At 42.2% G+C, this 25,905-nt stretch overlaps 1 protein-coding gene, 1 long non-coding RNA gene and 1 other non-coding gene across 5 annotated transcripts; all 3 read right to left on the bottom strand.

Annotated features, from left to right (window-relative positions):
- Window positions 1–6,434: 6,434 nt before the first annotated feature.
- LOC130463848 (uncharacterized) lies at window positions 6,435–9,366 on the bottom strand. 3 transcript variants are annotated; one of them, XM_056833112.1, is made up of 4 exons: window positions 8,524–9,366; window positions 8,193–8,276; window positions 7,419–8,114; window positions 6,435–7,322 (listed from the first exon to the last, which is right to left on the bottom strand). In XM_056833112.1, exons 3-4 carry the CDS (start codon window positions 8,094–8,096, stop codon window positions 6,522–6,524), a joined length of 1,479 nt encoding a protein of 492 aa, XP_056689090.1. In that variant the 5' UTR covers window positions 8,097–8,114; window positions 8,193–8,276; window positions 8,524–9,366; the 3' UTR covers window positions 6,435–6,521. The 3 variants fall into 3 exon arrangements, with proteins under 3 accessions (XP_056689090.1, XP_056689091.1, XP_056689089.1); XM_056833113.1 differs by lacking the exon at window positions 8,524–9,366 and having other exon boundaries at window positions 8,193–8,329; XM_056833111.1 differs by lacking the exons at window positions 8,193–8,276; window positions 8,524–9,366 and having other exon boundaries at window positions 7,419–8,187.
- Window positions 9,367–20,944: 11,578 nt separating this feature from the next.
- Window positions 20,945–21,015, bottom strand: TRNAG-GCC (transfer RNA glycine (anticodon GCC)). Its single transcript has one exon. It is a non-coding gene; the product is annotated as a tRNA-Gly (tRNA).
- A 1,173-nt stretch (window positions 21,016–22,188) lies between these two features.
- Window positions 22,189–25,829, bottom strand: LOC130463809 (uncharacterized). Its single transcript, XR_008923972.1, has 4 exons — window positions 25,696–25,829; window positions 25,532–25,590; window positions 25,353–25,451; window positions 22,189–22,443 (listed from the first exon to the last, which is right to left on the bottom strand). It is a non-coding gene; the product is annotated as an uncharacterized lncRNA (long non-coding RNA).
- Window positions 25,830–25,905: the final 76 nt, after the last annotated feature.

Here is a 25,905-nt window from a genome sequence, read left to right on the forward strand (position 1 = left end):
AGACCCGAACGAGAACTCCTTCCCTTGACAGGTACACACTTGACGTCGAGGTGGATGGAAAGCACGTGGGACACCCAAAAAAGGGCACAACAGCAACCAGATTGGTTTGCGAGACCATCGCCTACTCCAACAGCTCTCCAAAGCGAATCGACTACTCGTAACACTCGGGTCCGAAGCTCGGTGCTCAGCAGGTTGAGGCCCTCGGTCCACTCAAGGTTAAGACCCTCGATCCATACGAGACTCGGGGTGGGCGAGCCAAGCAGATCTGGCGAACGACCCGAGGTCAGTAGCCGAGAGAGAAGAAGAGACAGGAGGCATGATCGAACCCCTAGCCCCCATCGTACGCCCGAACGTTCTAAGCACAGAACCTCGGCAAACGAAGGCATCAGGGCTAGACTCGGGAAAAGAATCATGACTCCCACGTCATCCCCTTTCTTGGACGAGCTGATCATGGAAGAAATACCGAAGGTAAGACTGCCAGCGCACCTGACCTACAGCGGAATCACAGATCCGAGGGATCATGTCATCTCCTACGAGCAGCAAATGTTCTTGAGTCCCTACTCCGAAGCATGTTGGTGTAAATATTTCCCAACCACGCTAACCGGAGTGGCGGGAGAGTGGTTTAGATCGCTGCCGAAGGGATCGATCAAGAGCTGGAAAAAGCTGAAAAAGAGATTCTGCACACAGTTCGTGAGCAACAATCGCCCCGAGCGAACCACAGCAGAACTGACCTCAATCCAACAAGAAAGAGACGAAAGTCTGAGAGAATTCATGGCCAGATTCATGAAGGAATCAACAAACATACCAAACTTGCAGCCAGACGTGGCCATCTTCGCCTTGAAACACGCGCTCCAGGAAGGGAAGTTCCGTGACGAACTCTCAATGAAGAACCCCTCCAGAATAGCTGACGTGCTCCAAATGGCTGATGCGTTCATCAGAACCGAAGAGTTCAACAAGGCCGCTGCAAGATTGAAAGGATCGTCGGATCCGAGAGACACAAAGAATACCCAGAGCAAGCCCGAGGGCAGCTCAAGGAAGGGGAAAGAGAAAGTAGGAGCTAGAGAGATGAGCCCGAAGAAAGACGGGAGAAGGGGTGAACTTCAACCCAAGTACACCAACTACACTCCACTAGCTCTGCCCCGAAAAGAGATATTTAGCCTCAACAGAAATGACGAAAAGTGGAAACTACCTGGGAAGCTCAAGTCCAACCCAGCTCGGAGAAACAAGAACAAATGGTGCGAGTTTCATGATGACTTCGGTCACCACACCGAAGAATGCAACTCGCTGAAAGACAACATTGAGGACCTCGTTCGCCGAGGCTACCTGAAACAGTACTTGTTAGACCGAAGGGAGGAAAAAGAAAAGGCCGCAAGCGGCAAACAACACGAGCAACCCCAGAAAAGGATCTACGAAGCAACAGGGCACAAGAAGAATGACATCCTAGTGGTGTTCGGGGGACAGAAGTCTGGCCAGGCCAGCAAAAAACACCTAAGAGCCCTCTCCCATCGGGTCAACTTCAGCGCGGTGGGAGACAACCAGCCACACCCCCCGAACATGACCTTCACTGCTGATGATTGCTTCGGAGTCCAGTACAAGCATGACGATCCTCTGGTCATTTCCATGGACCTCAATAACCACAACGTACATCGAGTGTTAGTCGACGGAGGAAGTGCCGTCAATATCATCTTCAGAAACTGCTTCGAGCAGCTGATCCTCGAAGAGCCAGAGGAAGCACTGACGAAAGTCAGTTATCCTCTGATCGGATTCAACGGATCCGCAGCTATCCCTCGAGGAAAGATCACCCTGCCAGTCACAGTGGGTGAAGGCCAGGCAGCAAAAACCCTTCGGGACGAATTTTTGGTGATGGACTGCGACTCCGTATACAACGTAATCATGGGGAGAACCATGATTCACAAGATGCAAGCAGTCCCCTCCACATACCACCAGCTGATGATATACGTCTCGGATGCAGGATTCGCCGAACGAATCAGAGGTGATCAAGAAGTGGCGAGAAGAACCTGCCACACTGCTGTCCGAAAGCCCAAACTAGGGGACGACCCCGAAGAAGAAAAGGGAGCTACGGGAGAGGAAAGCGAGGCAAAAAGGAGAAGAGCAAGCACGAGCAGCTTGTCTCCCGCAGAAGTTGATGCCCGCCCCGAAACCCTATCTCCCGAACCAGATCAAGAAATGGAGGATATCTTCCTCGAAGAGGATTCAGACAGGAGCGTCCGAATAGGCAAGGGCTTAAGCTCGGGGCTCCGAATCGATTTGATCCGATTACTCAGGGATCATAAAGACATCTTTGCATGGTCAGCAGCAGATATGCCAGGGATAAATCCGAAGCTGATTTGTCACAAGCTGGACGTCAACGCTGAAGCTCGGCCAGTCAAGCAAAAAAAGAGGAACTACTCCTCGGAGAAAAACAAAGCCATCGCCGAGGAGGTGAAAAAGTTGCAGGAGGCCGGATTCATTGAACCATGCATGTATCCGAAATGGCTGGCCAACGTGGTGATGGTCAAAAAAGAGAACGGCTCCTGGCGAATGTGCGTGGATTTCACAGACCTGAACCGAGCCTGCCCCAAAGACTGTTATCCCCTGCCAAGGATAGATCAATTGGTTGACTCCACCAGCGGCCATGCACTGCTCAGCTTCATGGATGCCTTTTCAGGCTACCACCAAGTATTCATGCACCCCGATGACAGAGCAAAGACAGCGTTCATCACAAGCGCAGGAGTGTTCAACTATAAAATGATGCCTTTCGGCTTGAAAAATGCCGGAGCCACCTACCAGAGGCTAGTTGATCACGTCTTCGCCGACCAGAAAGGGAGGAATGTGGAGGTCTATGTGGATGACTCCATCGTAAAAAGCATCAAGGAGGAAGACCACGTCAAAGACTTGGCAGAGACCTTCGGAAATCTGAGGAAATACAGCATGAAGCTGAACCCAAAAAAATGCGTCTTCGGGGTGAAGTCAGGGAAATTCCTCGGATTCATGGTGAGCGAAAGAGGAATTGATGCGAACCCGGACAAAGTCCAAGCAGCATTGGATTTACCCGAGCCGAAGACCAAGAGAGATGTGCAGAGGCTAACCGGCAGGTTAGCCGCACTAACAAGGTTCATATCAAAAGCCTCGGACAAGGGAGCCCCCTTCTTCAAAGCACTGAAACCAAAGAACCTTCCCGGAGGAGAAGCAGAACCAGTCAAGAAAAAGGGGGTCCCGAGGAAAGTGGATCCCGAACTGATATGGGAACAGGAGCAAAAAGAAGCTTTTCAGCAACTCAGAGCCCACCTAGCTCAACTGCCGACACTGGCCAGACCAAAGGAGGGGGAAACCCTGTACCTATATGTCGCAGTTAGCCCTGGAACCGTCAGCGCAGTGCTTCTTCGGGAAGAAGAAAAGAAGCAACAGCCAATCTACTTCACCAGCCGAACACTTACAGGGGCCGAAACCCGGTACCCACTCATCGAGAAAGTCGCATATGCAGTAGTGGTAGCTGCACGAAAACTGAGGCCATACTTCGACTCCCACCAGATCACAGTGCTAACTGACCAACCGCTCGAAAAAGTACTCGACAAAATAGAGAGGTCAGGAAGATTGGCTGCCTGGGCTTTCGAACTATCAGAGTTCGGCATCAAATATCAGCCGAGGACAGCAATCAAAGCACAAGCATTGGCAGACTTCTTGGCCGAGTGCTCATACCAGGAAATGCTGAATGATACGAAAAGCACTTGGGAGGTCTTCACTGACGGATCTTCCACAATAAACGGCTCAGGAGCAGGAGTTGTACTAATCCCCCCGACGGGGAAAAGCATAGAGTATGCATTGAAGTTCGGCTTCAAAGCAACTAACAACGAGGCCGAATATGAGGCCGCAATCGCAGGGATAGAGCTTTGTTTATCCCTGGAGGCCGAGCATGTTTGCCTCAAAACTGATTCCCAGCTTGTAGCCAACCAGATCCGAGGGGAGTATGAGGCCAAATGGCCCAGCATGACAGCTTACTTAGCAAAAATCAAGTCCTTAACGTCAAAGTTAAGATCCTTTGAAGTCATTCTCATTCCCCGAGGACAAAACACGCAAGCAGATGCACTGTCAAAACTCGCAAGCTCAACACTCATCGACCTAAACAGGTCGGTCCACGTGGAAGTTCACCAAGAGAGAAGCATTGACTTGCTACCCACCACAGTATGCAGCTTACGTACCGAACCCAGCTGGATGGACGCAGTAGTTGCATACAAAGAAAGGGGAGAACTTCCCGAGGATAGGCTGCAGGCAAGAAAACTGAAAAGATTCAACAAGTGGTTCATCATCAGCGCCGAAGGAGAGCTCATGAGGAAATCATTCTCCGCTCCGCTGCTAAAATGTGTGGGTCCAACAGACGCTGACTACATCCTAAGGGAAATCCACCTCGGGATATGCGGAAACCACATCGGAGGCAGGACATTGGCACATAAAGCCCTTCGGGCTGGGTACTGGTGGCCCACTATGGTTTCCGAGGCAAAGCAGATGGCAAGGAAATGCGAGAAATGCCAAAAGTTCGCACCAGCCATCCATCAACCAGCTCAAACCCTACAATCAACGCTGTATCCATTACCATTCGCACAGTGGGGGTTAGACATCATTGGTCCCTTCCCCTCAGCGACGAACCAGAAGAAGTGGTTGATTGTAGGAGTCGACTATTTTAGCAAATGGATCGAAGCCGAAGCTGTCTCCTCCATCATCGAACCTCAGGTCCGCAAGTTCATATGGCAGAACATCATCACAAGGTTCGGCATACCAAGACTGATGGTCTTCGACCACGGGAAACAGTTCGACAACACCCCGTTGCAAAAGTGGTGCAAACAGTTCGGCATACACCTAGCGTACTCGGCAGTCTGTCACCCACAAAGCAACGGGCAAGCCGAAGCTGCTAACAAACTCATCCTCAATGCACTCAAGAAAAGAGTCGAGGATGACAAAAACAAATGGTTAGAAGAGCTACCCGGAACGCTATGGTCCCTTCGGACCACTGAGAAAGAAGCTACCGGACAAACACCGTTCCACCTTGTATACGGATCCGAAGCTGTAATTCCTGTGGAAATCGGAACAGAAAGCCTGAGGATCCAGGCATACAACAGGTATGATGGGCTCCAAGGAGAAAGCAACAACCAACTTCTATCCGAAGCTCTCGATCTACTGGACGAAGCTCGGAACGATGCAAGGACACTCAACGCAGCCTATTTGCAGAGGGTCAACAAGCATTACAACCGAAGAGTCAACGCCAGACCCCTAAAAGTCGGTGATCTAGTACTCAGAAACGCCGCCTCGGTTCAGAAAGGACGGATCCATGGCAAACTCTCAGCCACTTGGGAAGGACCATACATCATCCATTCCGAAAAAAGGCCAGGCACGTATATGCTGAAACAGTTAGATGGAACAATTTTGAAGAACCATTGGAATACCGATGTTCTCAAGAAATATTTTGTATGATCTCTGTCTGTAAACCAAGTAAGTTGTTTAATGAGAAGAGGAAAGCCATTGGCACCATGAGTTTCATTAAACTTATCTCTATATTTATTGTCCCTTTATATATACATGCAGCCTCGGATCTGATCAATCCGAGACTAAAAACAGGATTGACTTTGCCCATTCCTTGATAAAATGCAAGAAATGACCAAATCATACACTTCAGGGAATCGTCCAGAATCCTCGGATTCGCGGTACCCTAATAAAATTTGTTCGCAACAAACAGTCGCTCGAATCAAGTTATAAAACTCCGGCTCAGATCCACGGATCGCCGAAGGCATAACTAAAGAGGCAGACTAGCGATCTCTTGCCCAGGTTTCCGAACCACAAGAGATCGGAAGAACAATCCAAACCTCTGAGCAGATCGACGGATTTGAAGAGTCTGGAAACTAAAGAGTCTCTTAGCAGATCTACGGATTTGAAGAACTCGCAAAACTAAAGAGTCTCTTAGCAGATCTACGGATTTGAAGAACTCGCAAAACTAAAGAGTCTCTTAGCAGATCTACGGATTTGAAGAACTCGCAAAACTAAAGAGTCTCTTAGCAGATCTACGGATTTGAAGAACTCACAAAGTCAAAGAGTCTCTTAGCAGATCTACGGATTTGAAGAACTCGCAAAAGTTAAAAAGTCTCTTAACAGATCTACGGATTTAAAGAGCTCGCAAGATCAAAAGGTTTTTAGCAAGTCTACAGAAAGAGGAGCTCGAGAAATCTACGGATTTAAAGACCTAAAATTGCGAAAGAACAAGTTGAAAAGAAGCAGCCAAGTAACAAACATTCATTTTTTATTCAATATTTGGGGAGAGTACAAATACATTGAAAACCTCAAAAATTGAAAACAAAATGAAACAGTTAAAATCGGCAGCCATCAACAGACAATACCGGCCTACCGAAGTACTAAAGAAAACAAAAAGAAATGAGTACAACGCAGCGCCGAGGCAAAAGGGGGAAAGGCAAGCACATGTTCGGAAGTCCTCAACTGGAACCGACCGACTCTGAAGAAGACGACTGCCCGAATCCCTAACTCTTGGGAGTCTCAGGAGCATCCCCCAGAGGAGCATCCTTCGAAGAACCCCCAGCAGTAGTATCACCTTCGGAAGCCGCCTTCTGGGCCCGAGCCTCTGCAAGAGCAGCTTGGCGTTCAGCTTCAGCTTCGTCTCGATCAGCCTGGCACTCCACCAAGTGATCCTGGGCCCTCATCCAGAGCGGAACCTTCTCATTCCAAGGGAAATGAGGCATATGCTTCGCGAACATCCGCCGAGCACCCAGGATGCCATTCCAGTATTGCTCCCTACACTGATCAGCAGTGTAGAGGTCAACTCTCTCTTGCTCCAACTTCCGAATGGCAGCATCCTTCTCTCGGATCTTCAGCTGGAGAACGGGCACCTTGTCAGCTTGATTCTGAACAATCTCCCGGTGCTTGATAAACTGCTGAAGCCTCGCCTCCGCTTCCTGGCTCTGCTTAATGGCCGCCTCAAATTTAGACGTCATCTCCTTGAGAAGACTGTCTTTTTCTTCAAGTTCGCTCGCAAACTTGGCAGCCATTTCTCTCCTCTCCCTGTCGAAGGAAGCTATCTTTTCAGCATCCTCTTCAACCTGGAAAGTGAGCTTCCCAACTTCGGCCCCGATCTGTTCCGCCGCTTCCCTAGCCTCACGACTGTACTGAAGGTACAGTTGCTTGATCTCCACCATCTCGGCCATGAGCCGCCCAGCCTTCTGGTCCAAGACAGGGATATCACGAGCATAAGCCTCCTGATACCTCCTCAGTTGCCTCTCCTCAACCGAGCTACACTCGGAAGCGAACGAGGACCAGAAAACAGCCTGGGAAAGAAGAAAAGACGAGAAAAGATGAGGAAAGAAGAAAACAACAAACCAAAAACCAAAAACGGAACTCAAAACAAAATTTCCAACACTTACCTCATTCAGATAATATTGGGCCATCATAGCTGGGTTCCTCTCCTCAGCTCCAGGAACCCTCCACTGCGGGTTGGCCCGAAGAAGATTCTCCCGTGCAGCTTCGGGACCCACCAAAGATCCCACGTGAGCCATGGGGTTCTCCCCCAAAACCGGGGCTCTAGCATAGCGAGCCATCGCCTCCCTTACCTCCTCGGGGATCCGTTTCAGCGGAACATCCGAGCAAGGGTCAGCGTGGATCAGTCTATCCAGGGCCGAGGTCGAAGTAGAGCCCAAGGTCGAGTGGCGCCTCTTCCTCGTCAGACCCTGCTTGGTTTGCTCCTCCTCAGCAGAAGGGACCTCCTTCTCAGCTTCGGGAACCTCTATGTGAGCTTCGGTGAGATCCACCATCTCCTTATCTGGACTTTTCTCCCTTTCGAGAGAAACGTCAGCAGATTCTTCCTTCTGCTCGGCCACAATAGGGACATCCGAGCCAGGAACAAGGTCGGCTTCAATTGCCTCCATCACCTTGGTTATATCCTGGATCTCGATCCCTAAAGCAGCAGACGGCTTCAGCGGAGAGGGGATGGTATCTTCCTCAGCCAACGGTTGGTCCACGGGAGGCGGTTCCGCAACCACCACACTCTTCAACTTCTGCCCTGGCAAGGGCATGAAGTGAAGGAGATTTTTGGGAGGAGGCATGACTTCCGAAACCACTTCCTACAGGGCAAACGCTCAAAGGTCAGTTTCAGAAAAAGAGAGAACGGACCACAAAAAGCTCTAAGTCAGAACAAATACCTTCTCCGAAGACTGAGAAGCTTTCGCCTTCTTCGGATGCGCAGAAGGCCTCAAAAGAGTGCTGCCCTTCCTTTTGCGCTGATCCTAAACAGAAGAAACCAAGGGTCAATAAATGTAAAAGAAGACAAAGGAAGGAATAAAGAAAAATCGCGAAGTACCCGGTTCCTAGATAAAGAGATATCTATCCGAGCCGGAGATGAAACCGAAGGAACGGCACGCGGCACAGCGTCAGTCCCAGGACCCTAAAAAGATGGTCCAGGACCAAGACGTTAGCCGACGGCCAACCAGAAAGAAAGACAAACAAAAGACTTCGAGATATAGAAACACTCACCGGATCCGAGGTTGTCCTCAAATCAGGGAGCACGACTTTCACTGGAACAGCTTCGGGAGAAGAGGCAGAATCCCACGGATCAGCTCGAACTTCAGATATCCGAGCGACACCCGACGGAGACAGCACGTAATCCTTCAAGCGAGGATTACGAGGATTCTCCTTCCCGAACTTATAATCAGGGGCCGAGTCGTGAATGGTCTTCAGATCCAAAGAAATACCCAAGACCACAGGATCAACGCAGCTAAAGCCGTACTCTGCAGAAACAAAGCACAAAACGAAGTCAATAAAACGAGACCAAAAAGGAGGAGGACAAACTTACTAAAGCACGGTCCCAGCCGAAAGACACCTACCCCTGTCAAAAATCCTGCTGAGACCGGCAACAGCAAGAATGTCCTCCCGCAAGATATAGTTGAGGTTCGGGAGCCAGTTGGACGGCAATTTGTAGTTGTCCTCCCGAGCCAAAAACCACTGGAGGAGATCCACGTAGTGGTGATGGTTCCGATCCGGAGCAGCCACGCTTCGCATATCAGGATCAGGAGTCACAAACCACTTCGGAGGGCGGTAAAAATGTGGATGCTTCGGATCTGTCGGCACACGAACGAACAACCACTCCGTCTTCCAATTATGATCAGAGCTGAGGTAAGGGTAGGCCGTAATGTAGTTCGGCTCCCCCTTCCTTCGGGATCTTTTGTTGATGATGGTCCACCAACCATACCCATCCCCCTTGGAAGCGTGGTTGAAAGACAGATCGTGCAGATCCCGAAACACGGCAACAGAACATGGAAAGTTAATAAAATCGCACACCCATCTAAATCCGATGATGTGCCTCATAGATTTGGGGGTAAGCTGGGCCAAACTGATGTTGTACGACACCAGGAGCTCGGAAACGAAGGGATCCAAAGGAAAGCGGAGACCGTTCTCCAAATGATGAGTATACACAGAGATGAACCCCCTCGGCGGATGAGTCACCCGAGGACGCTCCTGGTCGGGAAGCTCGCACCAGTACCCCAAGGCGTGCTGGATTCCGTATAACTCTTCGGCCCTCCGATGGTAATGCCCCAGCTTCGCCTCCACCAACCAGTCACCACTGACCGATTTTTCCAAGGGACCATCGATCTTAGTGGTCTCATGCAGAATCGGGGCATACTTGCCCTGCGGATCAGCTTCAGTCCAATGAACTGGAAACTCAGGGTAAGAGCGGCGCACACCCGAAGAGCCAGCTTTCTTACCAGAAGTTGCGCGTTCAGACACGCTAGACCCGCCAACAACATCGTCTTTTGAAGCATCCCAACCAGTCGAACGCCTCTCCACTGGCCTCTCCGAAGGCCGACCCCTCGAAGTTTTCGGTAACCTTCCCGAAGGCACGTTCTCCCTCTCACTAGAGGAGCCAACGACGAACTTGCTCTTGCCCCTATTCTTTGCCATGGCCGCGAATTCTCGGTCTAGGGTTGAGATTGAGGGGTAGAAGGAAAAACGAAGAAAAAAGGAGAATTCAGAAACAAATTACCTTTTTCCGAAGCGGAATTCGCCGATAAAACGAACAACACAAGTTCCCGAAGTCTAAAGTTGGCCGAATTTCGTAGATCTGAAGAAACAAATTGCACTGCGATCGCCGGAATTTAGAGAGAGAATGGGTTTGAAAGAAGGAGTAAAAAGTTCGAAAAGAGCAACGCACCCCGTATTTATAGAAAAGAAAAGGGGCGCATCAACTTCCTCAACCCACGATCGCCACGACACAATACAACTCCCAACACTCGTCATCAATGCAAATCATCCCTTTTCAAAAAAGAGAGGGAACTTTCGGACTTCTGACAGCTGGAAACCCACCCATTTAATTCTAAATGGACCGGGTCTGGGGGGCATGTTGTTTGGGCTCCCAATTGACTCTCAATTGGGCCACTAAGTCCAAAGCCCAATGGCTCTAAACAACAACATCGAACCTACCAGTGGCTATTCAGCCATCCATTAAGGCCCAAGGCCCAATAGCAATAAATGACCTATGGGCATTTATTATGCAAACACTATAAATAGGCCGCCAAGGCTCACACCTCAAGGTACGTCCAATTTACCGCCTTAAGACTACTCTTCTAGAGAACTTCTCTCTAGAATCCGAGCATCATTCTTACTTAGGCATCGGAGGGGCTTTCCTCGGAAACACCCCCGAGGCTAGTGACTTTGCTCTTGTGCAGGTGAATTCGGACTCCACTCATTCAAACAGGCAAGATCTTCAACACATACAAAGGGGCCTTCATTCGAAGCCCATTGTTTCCATCTTTACAACACCGGAACAGTTTCTTTTTATGTGAAACACTTTACTTTATTCACATATTGTATTTTATTTATTTATAATGATTTATACCGAATAAAAATATATTTATGAAGGATCTTACATGTTAGATTCATTTATAAGTAAGTATCACTTTTGTTATTTTTTGCTTATTGATAATTAAAGATACTTGTTCAAAATAAGCACATGAAGTATATGGAGCACATTATAGTGCGTATACGGTATACATATACAATTAATGAACAACCATGATTAATTTGATTATACATTTTTGTGATCGTGCTATAATTAATATAATCTCCGTGTTTTGTTCTTACAAACTTTATACTACGAATACCTTAAATTGGTATTTTCTCCGTTTCATAATTATAATATGGATTTCTCATTCGAGCGTCCCAATTTTTTTTTTAATTCAATTCTCCACCTTTCCATTACTACTTCGTATATTAATTAAAAATCATAACAACATAAAAATATGTACTCCATTTCCCACGTATTATATTCCATTTTCTCATGCAAATTAATGTATTATATTCCGATTTTCTGTGTATTATATTCCACTTTTTTATAAATTATGTACTTTTATTCAAACAAGAGTATAATTATGGAACAGAATGTGTACAGATGAACTACGTAGTATTCCGTAGATATTATCTCTGAAAAGGTTTAATTTATTGATAATGAAAAAGTGCTCGATCGATTAGTGTACTACAAATAAATTAAATACACCTTAAAAACCAATTTTATAAATATCTTGATGCATTAATCCGATTTCGAAAGAGGCAGTTCACTCATATATACCTACTACTAGTACAATCTTTCGTAAGATGATGATGATAAGGTGAGGAAATGATTGCAACATATATGGATCCACCAATTCAAGTTTTTTTTTTTTTTCTTTTAATAATAATTGGACCGATTATGTTTCTCATTTATCGTCTTTGGATGTGTTACAAAATAGTGTTGACATATATACGTCAAAAAAGGTTTGCTCTTATCTTGCCACGCCAGAATGAAGTAATATAATCACTCAATTTTGATATTATTGTTATTATTTTTTTGGGTGTAAGTATTATTATTATTATTATTAATGTTATGTTATGTTACAAAAAGAAAAAGTTGGATTCTATGAATGAAGGATAGAGTAGAATCGTCATTTTCTGTCAGTTTCCAAGCTTGGTGGAAATGGAATTCAGTGGGAAGTGCTAGCTTGGTTTTGTCTAAAAATACGACAAATTGTAGGGTATACGTATATTCATACTCATACTCATATCATTAAATAAATAAATAAATAAATAAATAAATACATACATACATATATAGTAAAAAGATTCCTAACTTTTTATTGGACGGAAAAGATCCGATCCTAGCTTATACAGAGTAGATCAGTAGCTTAAATTTACAATATTTTTAACTTCTTTTTAGTACGGAGTATCATAATCAATTTCCGGCTAAAATGTTTTAGATGGAGAATACAAATCATAACAAAGAATCTCATCAAATTATTTCCCTTCAAAAAAAAAAAAAAAAAAATCTCATCAAATTTTTTGCATTTCTAATTTATTGTCTGTATCAATTATATGGATCAAAATTAAATACTCAGCATTTGTTTTGGCATATGGATAATTGTTGATATCAGTTTATTAATATTATTTGTTTACTCTATTACAGGGATTATAAGAAAGAGGAAATATTCGAGTTCTAACTTGTAAGCATCACCCATTAAAAAGACTAGTGTTGATTTAAGAATAATTAGTTTTTGAGCCTGTTTAAAAAACAGACAATTATATACGGAGTCGTGGTTATTTAACCGTCTTTTGAAGTGCTAATTTTATTAAGGTTTGTGATTTTAGTTGGAATATATAATTTATAGGAAGTTGAAAAAATATATAAATTAAATGATGAATTAATATTGAGTGTTAAAGAGAGATGTAGTGGAACTATGGAAGAGGTGTTGAAGCTGTAAAATACTTCGTATAACAAATAACAAAAGAAAAAATTGAAAGGAAAAAAAAAACAAAACAAATGTATGGAGGGTAGATGAGGTGACATGTGTCATCCAATTATCTATGGTTTTCCTTTTTAAATACTAGATATAGATTTGTTCAGCCATTCAAAAATATATGGAGTAATATAGAATTTGTGAAATATACAGCTATATATAAATACTGTACTCTATCCACCTGACTTTCTCTTATTTACGAAAATAAGATGAACTGAACAGGGCCAAATACACAAGATATATATATATATATATATATTTTTTTAAAGGTAAGAAAAATGAACTTAGGTACCCCTTCGCACAAGGGTGTAGCCTAAGTAGTCACTCTGTACAATTTCGTCTAACTTGGGGCTGGAGTTCGGGGAAATACACATAGGATTACAAATAAGATGACCTACATTAGCAATCCAATCTGCTGCTCTGTTTGCTTCTCTGTATATGTGATTGATGTGAGCTGAGTCAAACAGCTGAAGGAGAATCTTGCTGTCATGAATAATGTTTTGCAGTTTCCAAGGGGGCTTCCAAGTACCTTTTAAAGAGTTAATCACTAGTAGATTATCTCCTTCGATGTGAATATCCTTTATACCTAGTCTTATTGCTTCTTGGATTCCTTTGTGAAGGGCCAGGGCTTCGGCCATATAGACTTGAGAGTTGCCGAAGTTGAAAGCCTTAGCCTCGATAGCAGTCCCGGTGCTGTTTCTGATAATGATTCCTCCTGCTGCTGACGAAGATTTGCGAGAACCATCGAAATTTAGTTTGAAGGCGCCCGTGGGGGGCGGAAACCACCTCACAAGGATGGTGGTAGAAGTGGATGATTGGTTAGGAGTAGATGAATGAGTGGTGAAATGGGTACCTCTAAGTTGATGAGAGTCAATAAGGAGTCTGAGTTCCCATTCTTTAAAGGTATTGAGGGCTCTGAAGAAACAGCGGCAAGTAGAGACCTTCGTGTTGGAGAAAACTAAGGCATTACGTTCCTTCCAAATAATCCAGCATAGGTTAATGAATTTGCGAAGAGCAACCTGGTTTCGTCTGAGGTAGTCTAGGGTTTTGAAAAAATCGGTCATAGGGAAGGTGAATTCTAGCCAGTTTTTAGTGAGTCTGTGAGTCCAAACATTTTTTGAGTGTTCACAATGGAGGAATAGGTGATCTAAGTTTTCGCTAGCTTGATGACATCTTGGGCAGCAATTTGTAGGAATGATTTTCCTATGGAAAAGCGTTTCTTTGGTTGGGAGGCTTTTATGACTGATTTGCCAAAGGAAAAATTTCAGTTTCGGAGCTATATTAAGCTTCCAGATCCATCTAAACTTCCATTTGTCGTCAGTTTTGGGGAGGTCGTGAGCAAGCCAGGTTGCAGATTTAACTGAAAAGTCCCCAGAATTTGTGTAGCCCCAGATGGGAATGTCCTGTAGGTTGTTGACAGGAATAGGAATTCCTCTAATCAATTGGACCGCATCAGGAGGAAGAACTGAATATAACTTTGCAATATCCCAGTTTTTAGTCTCGTCAATGAAAAAGCTTACAGTCTTACTATTGTCAATAAGATTCGTAGATATACCCGGAAACTCAGCCAAGGCGTATTGACCAATCCAATTGTCTTTCCAAAAATTAATGGTGTTTCCATTCCCTAGTTTCCACCTTATACCTTTTCTAAGAATTTCTCTTTGGTTAAGAATACTGGAACAGATAGGCGAGTCTCTAGATTTCTTTTTTGCTGAGAAAAAATTGTTATTTTGGAGATATTTCTTACGCATAATTTTAGCCCACATATTATCTTCGTCTATTAGGACTTTCCAACCAAGTTTAGCTATGAAGGCTCTATTTAGCGGATAAGTTCTTCGTAGGCCGAGACCCCCTTGCTCCTTGGGTTGACAGACTTTTTTCCAGGCGATTAGAGGGAGTGCATTCCCTGTTCTGTTTTGGTTCCAAAAGAATTGACGGTGAAAAACATCCATTTGATGACATAGCTTTTGCGGAATCAGGAAGGAGGAGTAGATGTAGGCTGGAAGCGACTCGAGGTTACTCTGAATGAGAGTCATTCTTCCTGCTTTAGACAGAAAATTGGCCTGCCATGAGTTGATGCGGTTTTCGTTTTTTTGCAGAATGCGTTGATAGTCTGCTCTGGTGGGGGTGAATCCCGAGAAGTGGGCGCCCAGGTATCTACCCAGCGACATGGATTTTGTCATGTTGAATATGCTAGCAAGAGAGTCTCTCTTTGAATGAGTGATATTCTTTGAGAAAATAATAGCCGATTTATGGAAGTTGACGAGTTGTCCCGAGAGTTGACAGATATCAGTAATGATTTTTAGAAGGTTATGGCAAGCAGAGTTTGTGGCTTTACAAAGGAGTAGACTGTCGTCTGCGAACATAAGACATGGAATTTTAGCGGTCTGCGGAGCAATTTTAAACCCCAGTCCCTGGCTGGGCCTCGCACTAGCATTGTTAAGCATAATTATAAAGACTTCCATACAGATGATGAAGAGATACGGCGAAAGAGGGTCGCCTTGTCTTAAGCCCCTAGATGGGGTAAAAAACTTGGTCGTCTCGTTATTAACTTTAAGGGAGTAAGATACTGTTGTGACCGTTGCTTTAACCCAGTTGATCCAGGTTGTCGGGAATCCCAATTTGTCTAGAACTGCCCATAGGAAGTCCCATTCTATCCTATCGTAGGCTTTTTCCATATCTAGCTTAAGCGCACACCAGCCAGTTTTCGATTTTGATTTTTTAAAAACATTCAGAATTTCTTGCACCAGCAGGAGGTTATCGTGAATTGATCTACCAAGGGTGAAGGCATTTTGAAAGGGGCTAATGTGTTTCTTAAGAAAAGGGCTTAGCCTAGTGACTAGGAGTTTAGAGATAGCCTTATAGATCGTACTACAAAGACTGATTGGCCTAAAGTGGTTGGGATTCTCAGGATTGTCATTTTTAGGGATAAGGGCTATCAGTGTGTGATTAAGAAAAGGCGGTAGATGACCATGAGAGAAAAAACTCTTGATCGCTAAAGAGATCTCTGGCCCAATAGTTTTCCAGTAAGTTTGGTAGAATTTCGGACCAACCCCGTCTGATCCTGGAGCCTTAAGTGGATTCATACTGAAGAAACTCTCCTTGATTTCATCATCAGAGAAGGGGGAAACTAGATTTTCACTCTCTGCACTAGTAACTAATTGTGGCAGAAAATCCCGATTAAAAGTCCTACCATTTTGGACGGAGGACTTAAACCTGTTTTTAAAAGATTCGTAAAGAATTTTTTGAACATTTTCCTAACCTTCTTCCCATGCATTGTCCTCATTTTTTAGTCTGTAGATATGATTTGTAGCCGCTCTATGCTTCATAATCTGATGGAAAAATCTGGTGTTCCTGTCGCCTTGGTTAAGCCAGGTTTTCTTTGCTGCGCTTTTCCAGGCATACTGTCTATGAATAAGAATTCTTTCTCGTTGCTTTAGCATTCTGAGAAGGTGATTTTTCCATATAGGGTTGAAAGGTTGTGAAATCAGTTTATCTTCCAATTCTTGGATTTTATCTGCGTTTGCTTTAAGTTGCATGGTTTTATGGGAAAATCTTTCCTTGGCCCATAATTTTAGGTCATCTTTAATACTGGAGAGTTTGGTTCTTATTCTAAAGAATCTCGAACCTTGAATATTTGAGTTCCACTTTTGTTTAACAATTTTAGTTGGTTCTTCATACAGAGTCCACGAGTTCTGGAATCTGCAGATTCTGTTAGACGGTAACGCCTCTGAGTTTGTGTCGAAGAACATGGGGGCGTGGTCTGAGCTCGTGAAGGTACCATACTTTATAAAAGCATTCGGGAATTCGTGGGCGAAGCTAGTGCTAGCAATGGCTCGATCTAGTCGTTGATATAATCCTGGGTGGGATTGGGATTTCCAGGAGAAAGACTGTTGCAGACAAGCGATGTCTGTAGCATTGATCCTATTGATAAATCTGGGAAGTCTTTGACATTGGTTTTGAGTGACAGGGTTACCCCCGAGCTTATCTGAAGGTTGTAAAAGTTCGTTGAAATCGCCGACTAGAATCCAAGGGGTGTGGATATTTTCGTAAAAAGTAGACATTGACTCCCAGAAATGGTCTTTGTTTGGGTTTTGAGCGGGGAAGTATGCCCCTGATACTAGAATCTGGTCGTTAGTTGGTTTATATAATACGTTAAGGTGAGCACACCGATCCACAAGCGTGTAGTTTTGAACCAGAATTGAGTCGTTATTCCAGAAGACCCAAAGTCCACCACTATGCCCCATAGGGTTGATAATTATATGCTTTTGGAAACGAAAACCTCTGATTACATTTCTACTAGTGGAATTAGTCGTCATAGTTTCAAGAATGAATAAAATGTCTGGTTTAAAGGTGGTGATGTAGTGGTTGATATCACCAATTGCTTGGAGTTTTTTACCTCCTTGAATATTCCATGTGAGAATTTTCATAATTATGAATTAGCACAAATAAGAGGCCTTTAGCCCATATGTTTCAAAGCGGAACAAAGTCCGGTTCCAGTTAGCCCAAGCAATGGAGGCTAAGATCAAACGAATTAAAGCAACAACTTTGTACTGAAAAGGAAAGCTTATTACATAAACAAAGTTTAGAGGAACATCATTGACATTCCAGGAGAAGGAGCAAAAAATGTTCGAAGTCCAGGAGTGGAAACGCCATACTTGTGCATTGAAGGTATGAGTAAAATACCAACTGAGAAGACAAAAACAGAATTGAAAGTTAGCCAGAAGTTACTAAACAACATTTGAAAAGTTGACCAAGACACCAAGTAAAGGAACCAAATTGACATGTGGAGGTGATGGTTATTTAGAACAAAAAGGTCCTCAGGTAGGAAACATGCAATGTTTCTTACTACATCATAGGAGATGAACCAATGGCTATCTTTGGACTCAACCAAAAGGCACCAAGCAAAGAGCTTCCTGAAACTTAGGTTCCTCCATTTGAAAGGGAACCAAGAGGTGGTCCAAAGTCTAACCTTGATTCTGATCAAGGCAAAAGAACTGTTCCACAGTTTAAAGTCCAAGATAACATGAAGCCAAGGCAAACAACGAAATAAAGATAGCCAACTAAGATCAAAAGCCATTAAAGTCAAAATATCATTAATATTATAATTAGGCACAATGCAAGATTGCTGAAGCTGATTAACTACAGTAGTAGTATGCCTAGCTAAGAAGCTACCTACAGGTTTACAAAAGCAGAAAAAAAAGAACCTGTAGGAGAAAATAAACCAGCTGAACAAGCTAAGCATATCACTACTAAACCCTAAAGGCATAACTACCGGTAAAAACTGGTCAAAAAGATGTGTTGAGATATTTAACATCCAAAAAGTAGTAGAAGGAGACACACAAGTCAACCAGCAAAAGGAGAAGGAGAGAGATCACCATCACCTCTCTTCCTTCTCTTAGAGTTCTCAGTTTCCATGGGAGGAGCGCAGTCAGAAAAAATCGGGTCATTCTCATCAAAACCATCACCATCACAAATCTCCAAGTCCATATCAAGCTCATCATCCCCCTGAACATCCTTGACACCAAGTGGAGCAAGCTCCAGTGGGTCAAAATCCGGCAGAATATCCTCATAGGGTTGAACTGCAGGAGGATTGAGAGTAATGGTGTCTCCAGTAGACACTTGGAAATCCTGTAGACCCTGAAAGCTGTTGGCAAGGGGAATGACAGGCAAACCAGCACCCAACCCATGAGAAGGGGAGTGTAAAGGTCTAGTCTGGACAGGAGGAGGATGATGATAAGGCTTGGCATGGGACTTCCTTGTATTACTCCTGGGTTTGGCTCTTCTTCTTGGCACCACAGCCAGCCAGTCAGAAGGAGTGGCTTGCCCTCCACTATCCCCAGGCATCCCCATGGACAGTTTAGCCTCGTTCAGTTGAGCCACAACCAGCTTAAGACAGGGAGGAGGCCTCTTAGGACAAGCATTCAGAAAGTGGTTTGGATCACCACAGAGAGGGCAAACCTCCCAAACACCTTCATAAGACAGAAATTACTCATGGATATCATAACCAAAGTTAAGAGTGATAGACCTAGGCACAGGCTTGGTTATATTAAGGTTGAGACAAACTCTAGCAAACTGTCCCTTTTCAGTGTTTTCAGAAGTGAATTTGTCAAGTTTGATGGGTTGACCTACACAACTGGAAATCTGGTTTAGGTAGTGCCAAGTCCAGTACTCAGTAGGGAGAAAGGGGATTTTCACCCATTGATCCACATGGGTAATGGAGCTAAACTGAGCTTTGAAGGAGGCTCTCCAAGGCAAGAGAACAAAATTAAGACCCTGCACAAACCAAGGTCTACCCTCCCAAACCTCATCCTTGTCATGGGGGTTAGAAAATTTGATGAGAAACCAACCATTCCGAATGAACCTAAGAGAAACCTCACCCCTCAAAAAAGACCAGTCTTTCTTCATCCTAGCTATAACAGCAGCTTGTGGCACAAATTACCCCCATACTTTCCGAAACAGACAGGATGCTTCCATAAGCTTGACTTGCTCATTGTCAAGTTTAGGGGCATCTAAGGTGATGGTGGCACTATTCGAACCAGGAACCTGTGGTGCATTACTGTGTGAACTGTCCTTAGGTGGGGGATTGGAATCATGATTAAGACTGCTACCTCCCAAGAGAAAGGAGCTATGGGTGGGGTGGCTGAAGAAGCTGGAAGAACCTGGATCACTAGGTAAGCTGGTAGGTTGAGATTCATTGGAAACTGGAGAAGGGTTCTTCTTAAGAAGTGAGGCATAGCTAGGCACTACAGGGTTGTTAGACATTAAAACCCAAAGACTAGGACTGGAACTGGGAATTTTCACTAAAATTGGGAAGTTTAACCTTGCAAACACACAAGAAGAAAAGACAGAGCTAATTTGATGAAGACTGAAAAACGTGGAGAAGGTGCTACTACTGAAGAAAAAAGACCAGTATTTATAGGCTTGAGTTAAAGACTTAAGAATACTAATGGTTGCAAGAAAAAACCACATAAGATTGAAAACAACCACAGAAGGATCTAGAAAGCCAGAAATAAATTGCAACAACTGAGTAATCATCACACAGCTAAAATCGAAACACAACCCAACAAAATGCAAGCATTGAAAAAACGCGAACCCAAGTAATAAATGACAGAATTGGAGTGAAAAGGCAAAGAAGAGTATAGAGAAGGACTTCCCTGCGACATTTTTTGGAAATAGAAGAAATCTTATTGCTCCTGCAAATGGATAAGCTCCTCCATTGGCCCAAACAGGACGGTAAAAATGTATTAGTGGAGTAAAACCTTTAATTAACCCCATTAAACCATCATTATTGTTGAAAAACCCAAGATCTAGTGACTCAGCATCAATCTCCACCTTTGGATCAATCTTGCCTTGCTGATGAAGGCAATCTGAAGGACGGGAAAGAGGAAGTTCACCTCGATACAAACGAGGCACCAATCTGCTGCCAAGGAAGCTATAATTACCCCTATTAAGGCTTAGTCTAGAGATTTTTTGGAGAATCTCTTTCCGGTAAGAGGACAAGGAGGAAGACGAAGAGTTTTGCAAGGCAAAACTTAGATCTGTGAACAAATTGAGCTTGTGAAGGGGGCTAGACCAACTTAGGGTTTTCACTCTCTCTCTAGAAAACTTAGGCCTCTCATGTTTCTTTTTTTTTCTCGCTCTTTTCATTGTGCGTAGTGTGGAGTATAAAACGTTATGATCGAGCAGAATATACTCGTACTTATAATTAGCTTGTACTCCGTACTATGTATATAGTTGGACTTACCAGATGGATGTCGAACATTAAGATATCTTGTTAGCCCACACCATAATATTTCATAATACACAAGATATATACTTTTACGAAAATAAGATGAACTAAACAGGGCCAAATACACAAGGTATATACTTTTTAAAATTAATCCGGAGCTCATTAGTCAAATTATAAATTTAAAATTTTTGGCGTTTAAGAGTGCAAAGTTAAAATGCACTTTGAGTCTTTGACAAAGGCCTCCCACTGGCTTTTCGCCACAAGCCAAAAGGGAAAGCGTAAGAAAAGTTGGGAATGTTTTGGAAGTTGTAGGTGGTTTATTACTTTATTTGACCAACAATATGTAGGACTTTCTGGGTTTTCTTGTACGGAGTAGAAAATATAACACAAAAAATAATTATGCACCAGCCGGGAATCGAACCCGGGTCTGTACCGTGGCAGGGTACTATTCTACCACTAGACCACTGGTGCTCATTTGTTTATATGATCACAATCAAGAGTATTTATAATCTTGTTAAAGAAAAGTCAAATATGACGATAGAACTGAATACGATAATACGAGTATATCACATTTATATCTATGTACTTCCTCTATTCTTATTTGGACAAATTGTTTTTTACCACCTAAAAAAATCAAAAAATTGTTTTTTACCACCTATAAAATTAAATATAACGCCCCGACCTCTAATTCACTTATTAAGGAATACTTAGCAGTGAAAACATCCTTATTCGGTCGGGACATTACTGCCGTAACTCCCTCTTGGGAATTACAAGACAACCATCATAATAATTACTATTAATTCTCCAAATAACATAATAATCCTTTTTAATTCCCTAAGAAAAGTACGTAATTTAATCAAGAATCTTTACTTAAACTTGTTACAACTTAACAATAACTTAGGTGAACAGTGCTATAGTGAAATCCTCGCTACTACTCATTTCCGTGGTCCCCAGCAGTACCTAAAACAGAAAACAAAACGGTGAGCCGAAAACTCAGTAACGAGTTACCCTATCATCGTAACATCATTTCAATTCATTTTATTTAATAAACAAGGAGAATAGAATATAGTAAAACGTTTAATAAATCATCATTTCATAAGCATCATTTCGGGAACATCATTTCAGGAACATCATTCTTTTACCTTTTTCCTTTTTAATAGTATTATTCTGGTCGTCGGAACTTTATAGGAAAACATGGTAGGACGTCTCCTACGAACAGGGGAAGTCAGTGCTTCGTAACAGGGGGAGTCAGTGCTCCATACACTAGAGGAAAAAACCTTATAGGTTGCCCTTAAAATAGGCTTATAGGTTGCCAATTGCAAGGGCAACATATGGGGGGGGGGGGGGGTCACTTTTGTGAAATTATCAAAGGTGCCATTAACAAGGGCAACTTATAATCTTATAAGTTGCCCTTGTTTGCAACAAGGGCAACTTATGTGAAACTTGTATACAAGGGCAACTTATAAGCTTCACATAAGTTGCTCTTGTTTGAAACAAGGGCAACTTATAAGCTGCACATAAGTTGCTCTTGTTGCAAACAAGGACAACTTTTGAGTTTTTTTTTTTTTTAAAAAAAAAAAACCTGCAATATAATTCCTGATATTTTGCAATATAAAATTCTGCATTATAATTTATAGAATACTGTTTCACCAAACATCATCTTGACATTCCTCAAAAATGATATAAATTTCAAATTTCCAATAATATTTCCGAATTAATTCAAATGTAATTAATTAAATCGATAAATAACAAAATAATGTAAGAGTCACGAATAACTACAAGCCTGCTCTAATTATTACACTGAGGGTAATTCACAATCGTTGAAGTAAGTAGCCCACTTGTCTCGAACTTCATCCAACTCCTCTTTGGTGAAGGGCCCCTCCCTTGGAGTTGTGAAAACTTTTAAAAGAACAACGTACATGCAAACCAATAAATTAAATTAAGTTTCATATGCGAAAACAGAAATTATATTGGTCGCGAAAACAACTTTCTGAGTGTACTAAGATTCATTTCAAGTTCTTTATGCAATTCTAAGGCTCACTTAGCTCGATATAGATCATATTTGGCCAAAAATGGCATTTTCGATCTCAAATATCAAAAAATGAACCTAAGTACACTTTTAAAATCTTTTCCATGATTTATATGATTAGTTATATGTTTATAAGACTCATTTCAAGTTCGTTATGCACGCTTATGGGTCATTTGGGTCGATATAGGTCATTTATGGCCAAAAATGGCATTTTCGATACCAACTACCAACAAACGAACTATTTCCACATTCTAACCCTTTTTCATGATTCATATGATTAGTTATATGTTTATGAAACTCATTTGAAGTTCGTTATGCAAGCCTAAGGGTCATTTGGGTCGATATAGGCCATTTATGGCAAAAAATGTCATTTTCGAAACCAACTACCAACAAACAAACCTATTTCCACATTCTAACCCTTTTTCATGATTCATATGATTAGTTATATGATTATAAGACTCATTTCATGTTCTTTATGCACGCCTATGGGTCGTTTGGGTCAATATAGGTCATTTATGGCCAAAAATGGCATTTTCGAACCCAACTACCAACAAACGAACCTATTTCCATATTCTAAACATTTTTCATGATTTATATGATTAGGCATATGTTTATAAGACTCATTTCAAGTTCGTTATGCACATCTAAGGGTCATTTGGGTCGATATAGGTCATTTATGGCAAAAAATGGCATTTTCGATCCCAACTACCAACAAACGAACTTATATCCACATTCTAAACCTTTTTCATGATTTATATGATTAGTTATATGATTATAAGACTCATTTCAAGTTCATTATGCACGCCTAAGGGTCATTTGGGTCGATATAAGTCATTTATGGCCAAAAATGCCATTTTCGATCCCAACTACCAACAAACAAACTAATATCCACATTCTAAACCTTTTTCATGATTTATATGATTAGTTATATGATTATAAGACTCATTTGAAGTTCATTATGCATGCCTAAGGGTCATTTGGGTACGTCGATATAAGTCATTTATGGCCAAAAATGGCATTTTCGATCCCAACTACCAACAAACGAACTTATATCCACATTCTAAACCTTTTCATGATTTATATGATTAGTTATATGATTATAAGACTCATTTCAAGTTCGTTATGCACGCCTAGGGGTCATTTGGGTCGATATAGGTCATTTATGGTCAAAAATGACATTTTCAATCCCAACTACCAACAAATGAACCTATTTCCATATTCTAAACGTTTTTCATGATTCATATGATTAGTTATATGTTTATAAGACTCATTTTAAGTTCGTTATGCACGCCTATGGATCATTTGGGTCGATATAGTTCATTTACGGCCAAAAATGGCATTTTCGAACCCAACTACCAACAAACGAACCTATTTCCATATTCTAAACATTTTTCATGATTTATATGATTAGTCATATAATTATAAGACTCATTTCAAGTTCGTTATGCACGCCTAAGGGTCATTTGGGTGGATATAGGTCATTTATGGCCTAAAATGGCATTTTCGATCCCAACTACCAACAAACGAACTTATATCCACATTCTAAACCTTTTTCATGATTTATATGATTAGTTATATGATTATAAGACTCATTTCGAGTTCGTTATGCACGCCTAAGGGTCATTTGGGTCGATATAGGTCATTTATGGTCAAAAATGGCATTTTCAATCCCAACTACCAACAAATGAACCAAATGACACCTTCTAAAACTTTTTTATGTTTCATATGCTTAGTTAGAGTTTACTAAGATTCATTTCAAGTTCTTTATGCACACATAAGGCCTATTTCGGATGATATAGGTCATATTTGTCCCAAAATGACATTTTTGACGGTTCATGCCAATTATAGGCGAATAGTTAACATGTATAGTCCCGAGCATATATTCCCGAGCCTTTTCATTAAAAGATAGCAATATAACATCTAATATTTGAACAGATCAGAAACTGATCAGTTCAGCTGCAGATTAGCAGCAACAGATCAGCAGCTGAACTGATCAGTTTCTGATCTGTTCAGTTGGAGATCAGTAGCAGCAGATCAGTTGCTGAACAGATCAGAAACTGATCAGTTCAGCTGCAGATCAGCAGTAGCAGATCAGCAGCTGAACTGATCAGTTTCTGATCTGTTGAGTTGCAGATCAGCAGCAGCAGATCAGCTGCTGAACAGATCAGAAACTGATCAGTTCAGCTGCAGATCAGCAGCAGCAGATCAGCAGCTGAACTGATCAGTTTCTGATCTGTTCAGTTGCAGATGAGCAGTAGCAGATCAGCTGCTGAACAGATGAGAAACTGATCAGTTCAACTGCAGATCAGCAGCTCAACTGATCAGTTTCTGATCTGTTCAGCAGCTAATCTGCTGCTGCTGATCTGCAACTGTGCAGATCAGAAACTGATCTGTTCATCGGTGCAGATCAGAAACTGATCTGTTGTGACAGGCCTTTGGTCCATTGTCAAGTTTCTCATTGCGATATTATTTTTGCTCGTTTGCTCATTTTTAGAGCTATAAATGAGTTATTAACATTAGTTGTATCTTGCAACACATATTACGCATAAAATTCACATGAGAAGCATTCCGATATCAATAATATCCCGATAGCGCAAAGAAAAATGAAGAACATATGAAAATTATAAGAGAAACTAAGTGACAGATTTCATGGCAATTACGATAGGTCATATTTGGCCCAAAATGACATTTTTGACGGTTCATGCCAATCATAGGCGAATAGTTTTTTTAAACTAATTTCTAGCCTAATAATACATCATAAATATACAATTTTATGTACCTTTTCCAGATCTTGAACTTCCTTGCAACTTTTGAATATGTCATGCATGAATTTCATCACGTAATAGCCACACTCGACCCCACCCTCTTGTTGGGCGCACTAGATTAAAGAGAACATAAATTAATAGGAAATATAATTGTTTTGGCCGTACAATAAGTAGTGAACAAATTATTATTTACCTTAACTGATTTCCATTGAGGAAGTGCGCTTTTTTTTGACATTCATTTTCATCAACACTCTACAATTCCACAATTCATTGGACGTTAATTAACATTAAATGCTTGAATGTAAAATATGATTGCAAGTTTTATTTGATATGTACAAAAAAAAATATGGAATGTACTTATTCAATAGTGACTTGACCAACACGGATCGTAATGGATCTCGACGACAAGAATCAAATTGATAAATTGTGTGGCTTGGAACACATATCACAAGGAGCATCCAATGGAGGCTGCAATCACAAAATAGTGGTTTAATAATCCATAATATGCCACTAAAATTACAAAATATCATTAGAATCGACACTAATGTAGGACAATAAAGATATTAA

Source organism: Spinacia oleracea, chromosome 6 (genome assembly GCF_020520425.1).
Source record: "Spinacia oleracea cultivar Varoflay chromosome 6, BTI_SOV_V1, whole genome shotgun sequence".
NCBI lineage: Eukaryota > Viridiplantae > Streptophyta > Magnoliopsida > Caryophyllales > Amaranthaceae > Spinacia > Spinacia oleracea.

Bases quoted from the DNA above. Each gene is read 5' to 3' on its own strand.
- LOC130463848 (XM_056833112.1), bottom strand. From the start codon at position 8,096: ATGCCTCCTCCCAAAAATCTCCTTCACTTCATGCCCTTGCCAGGGCAG. The intron at 7,323-7,418 runs GTAAGTGTTGGA...CTTCTTTCCCAG, and splicing joins CCCAATATTATCTGAATGAG to GCTGTTTTCTGGTCCTCGTT.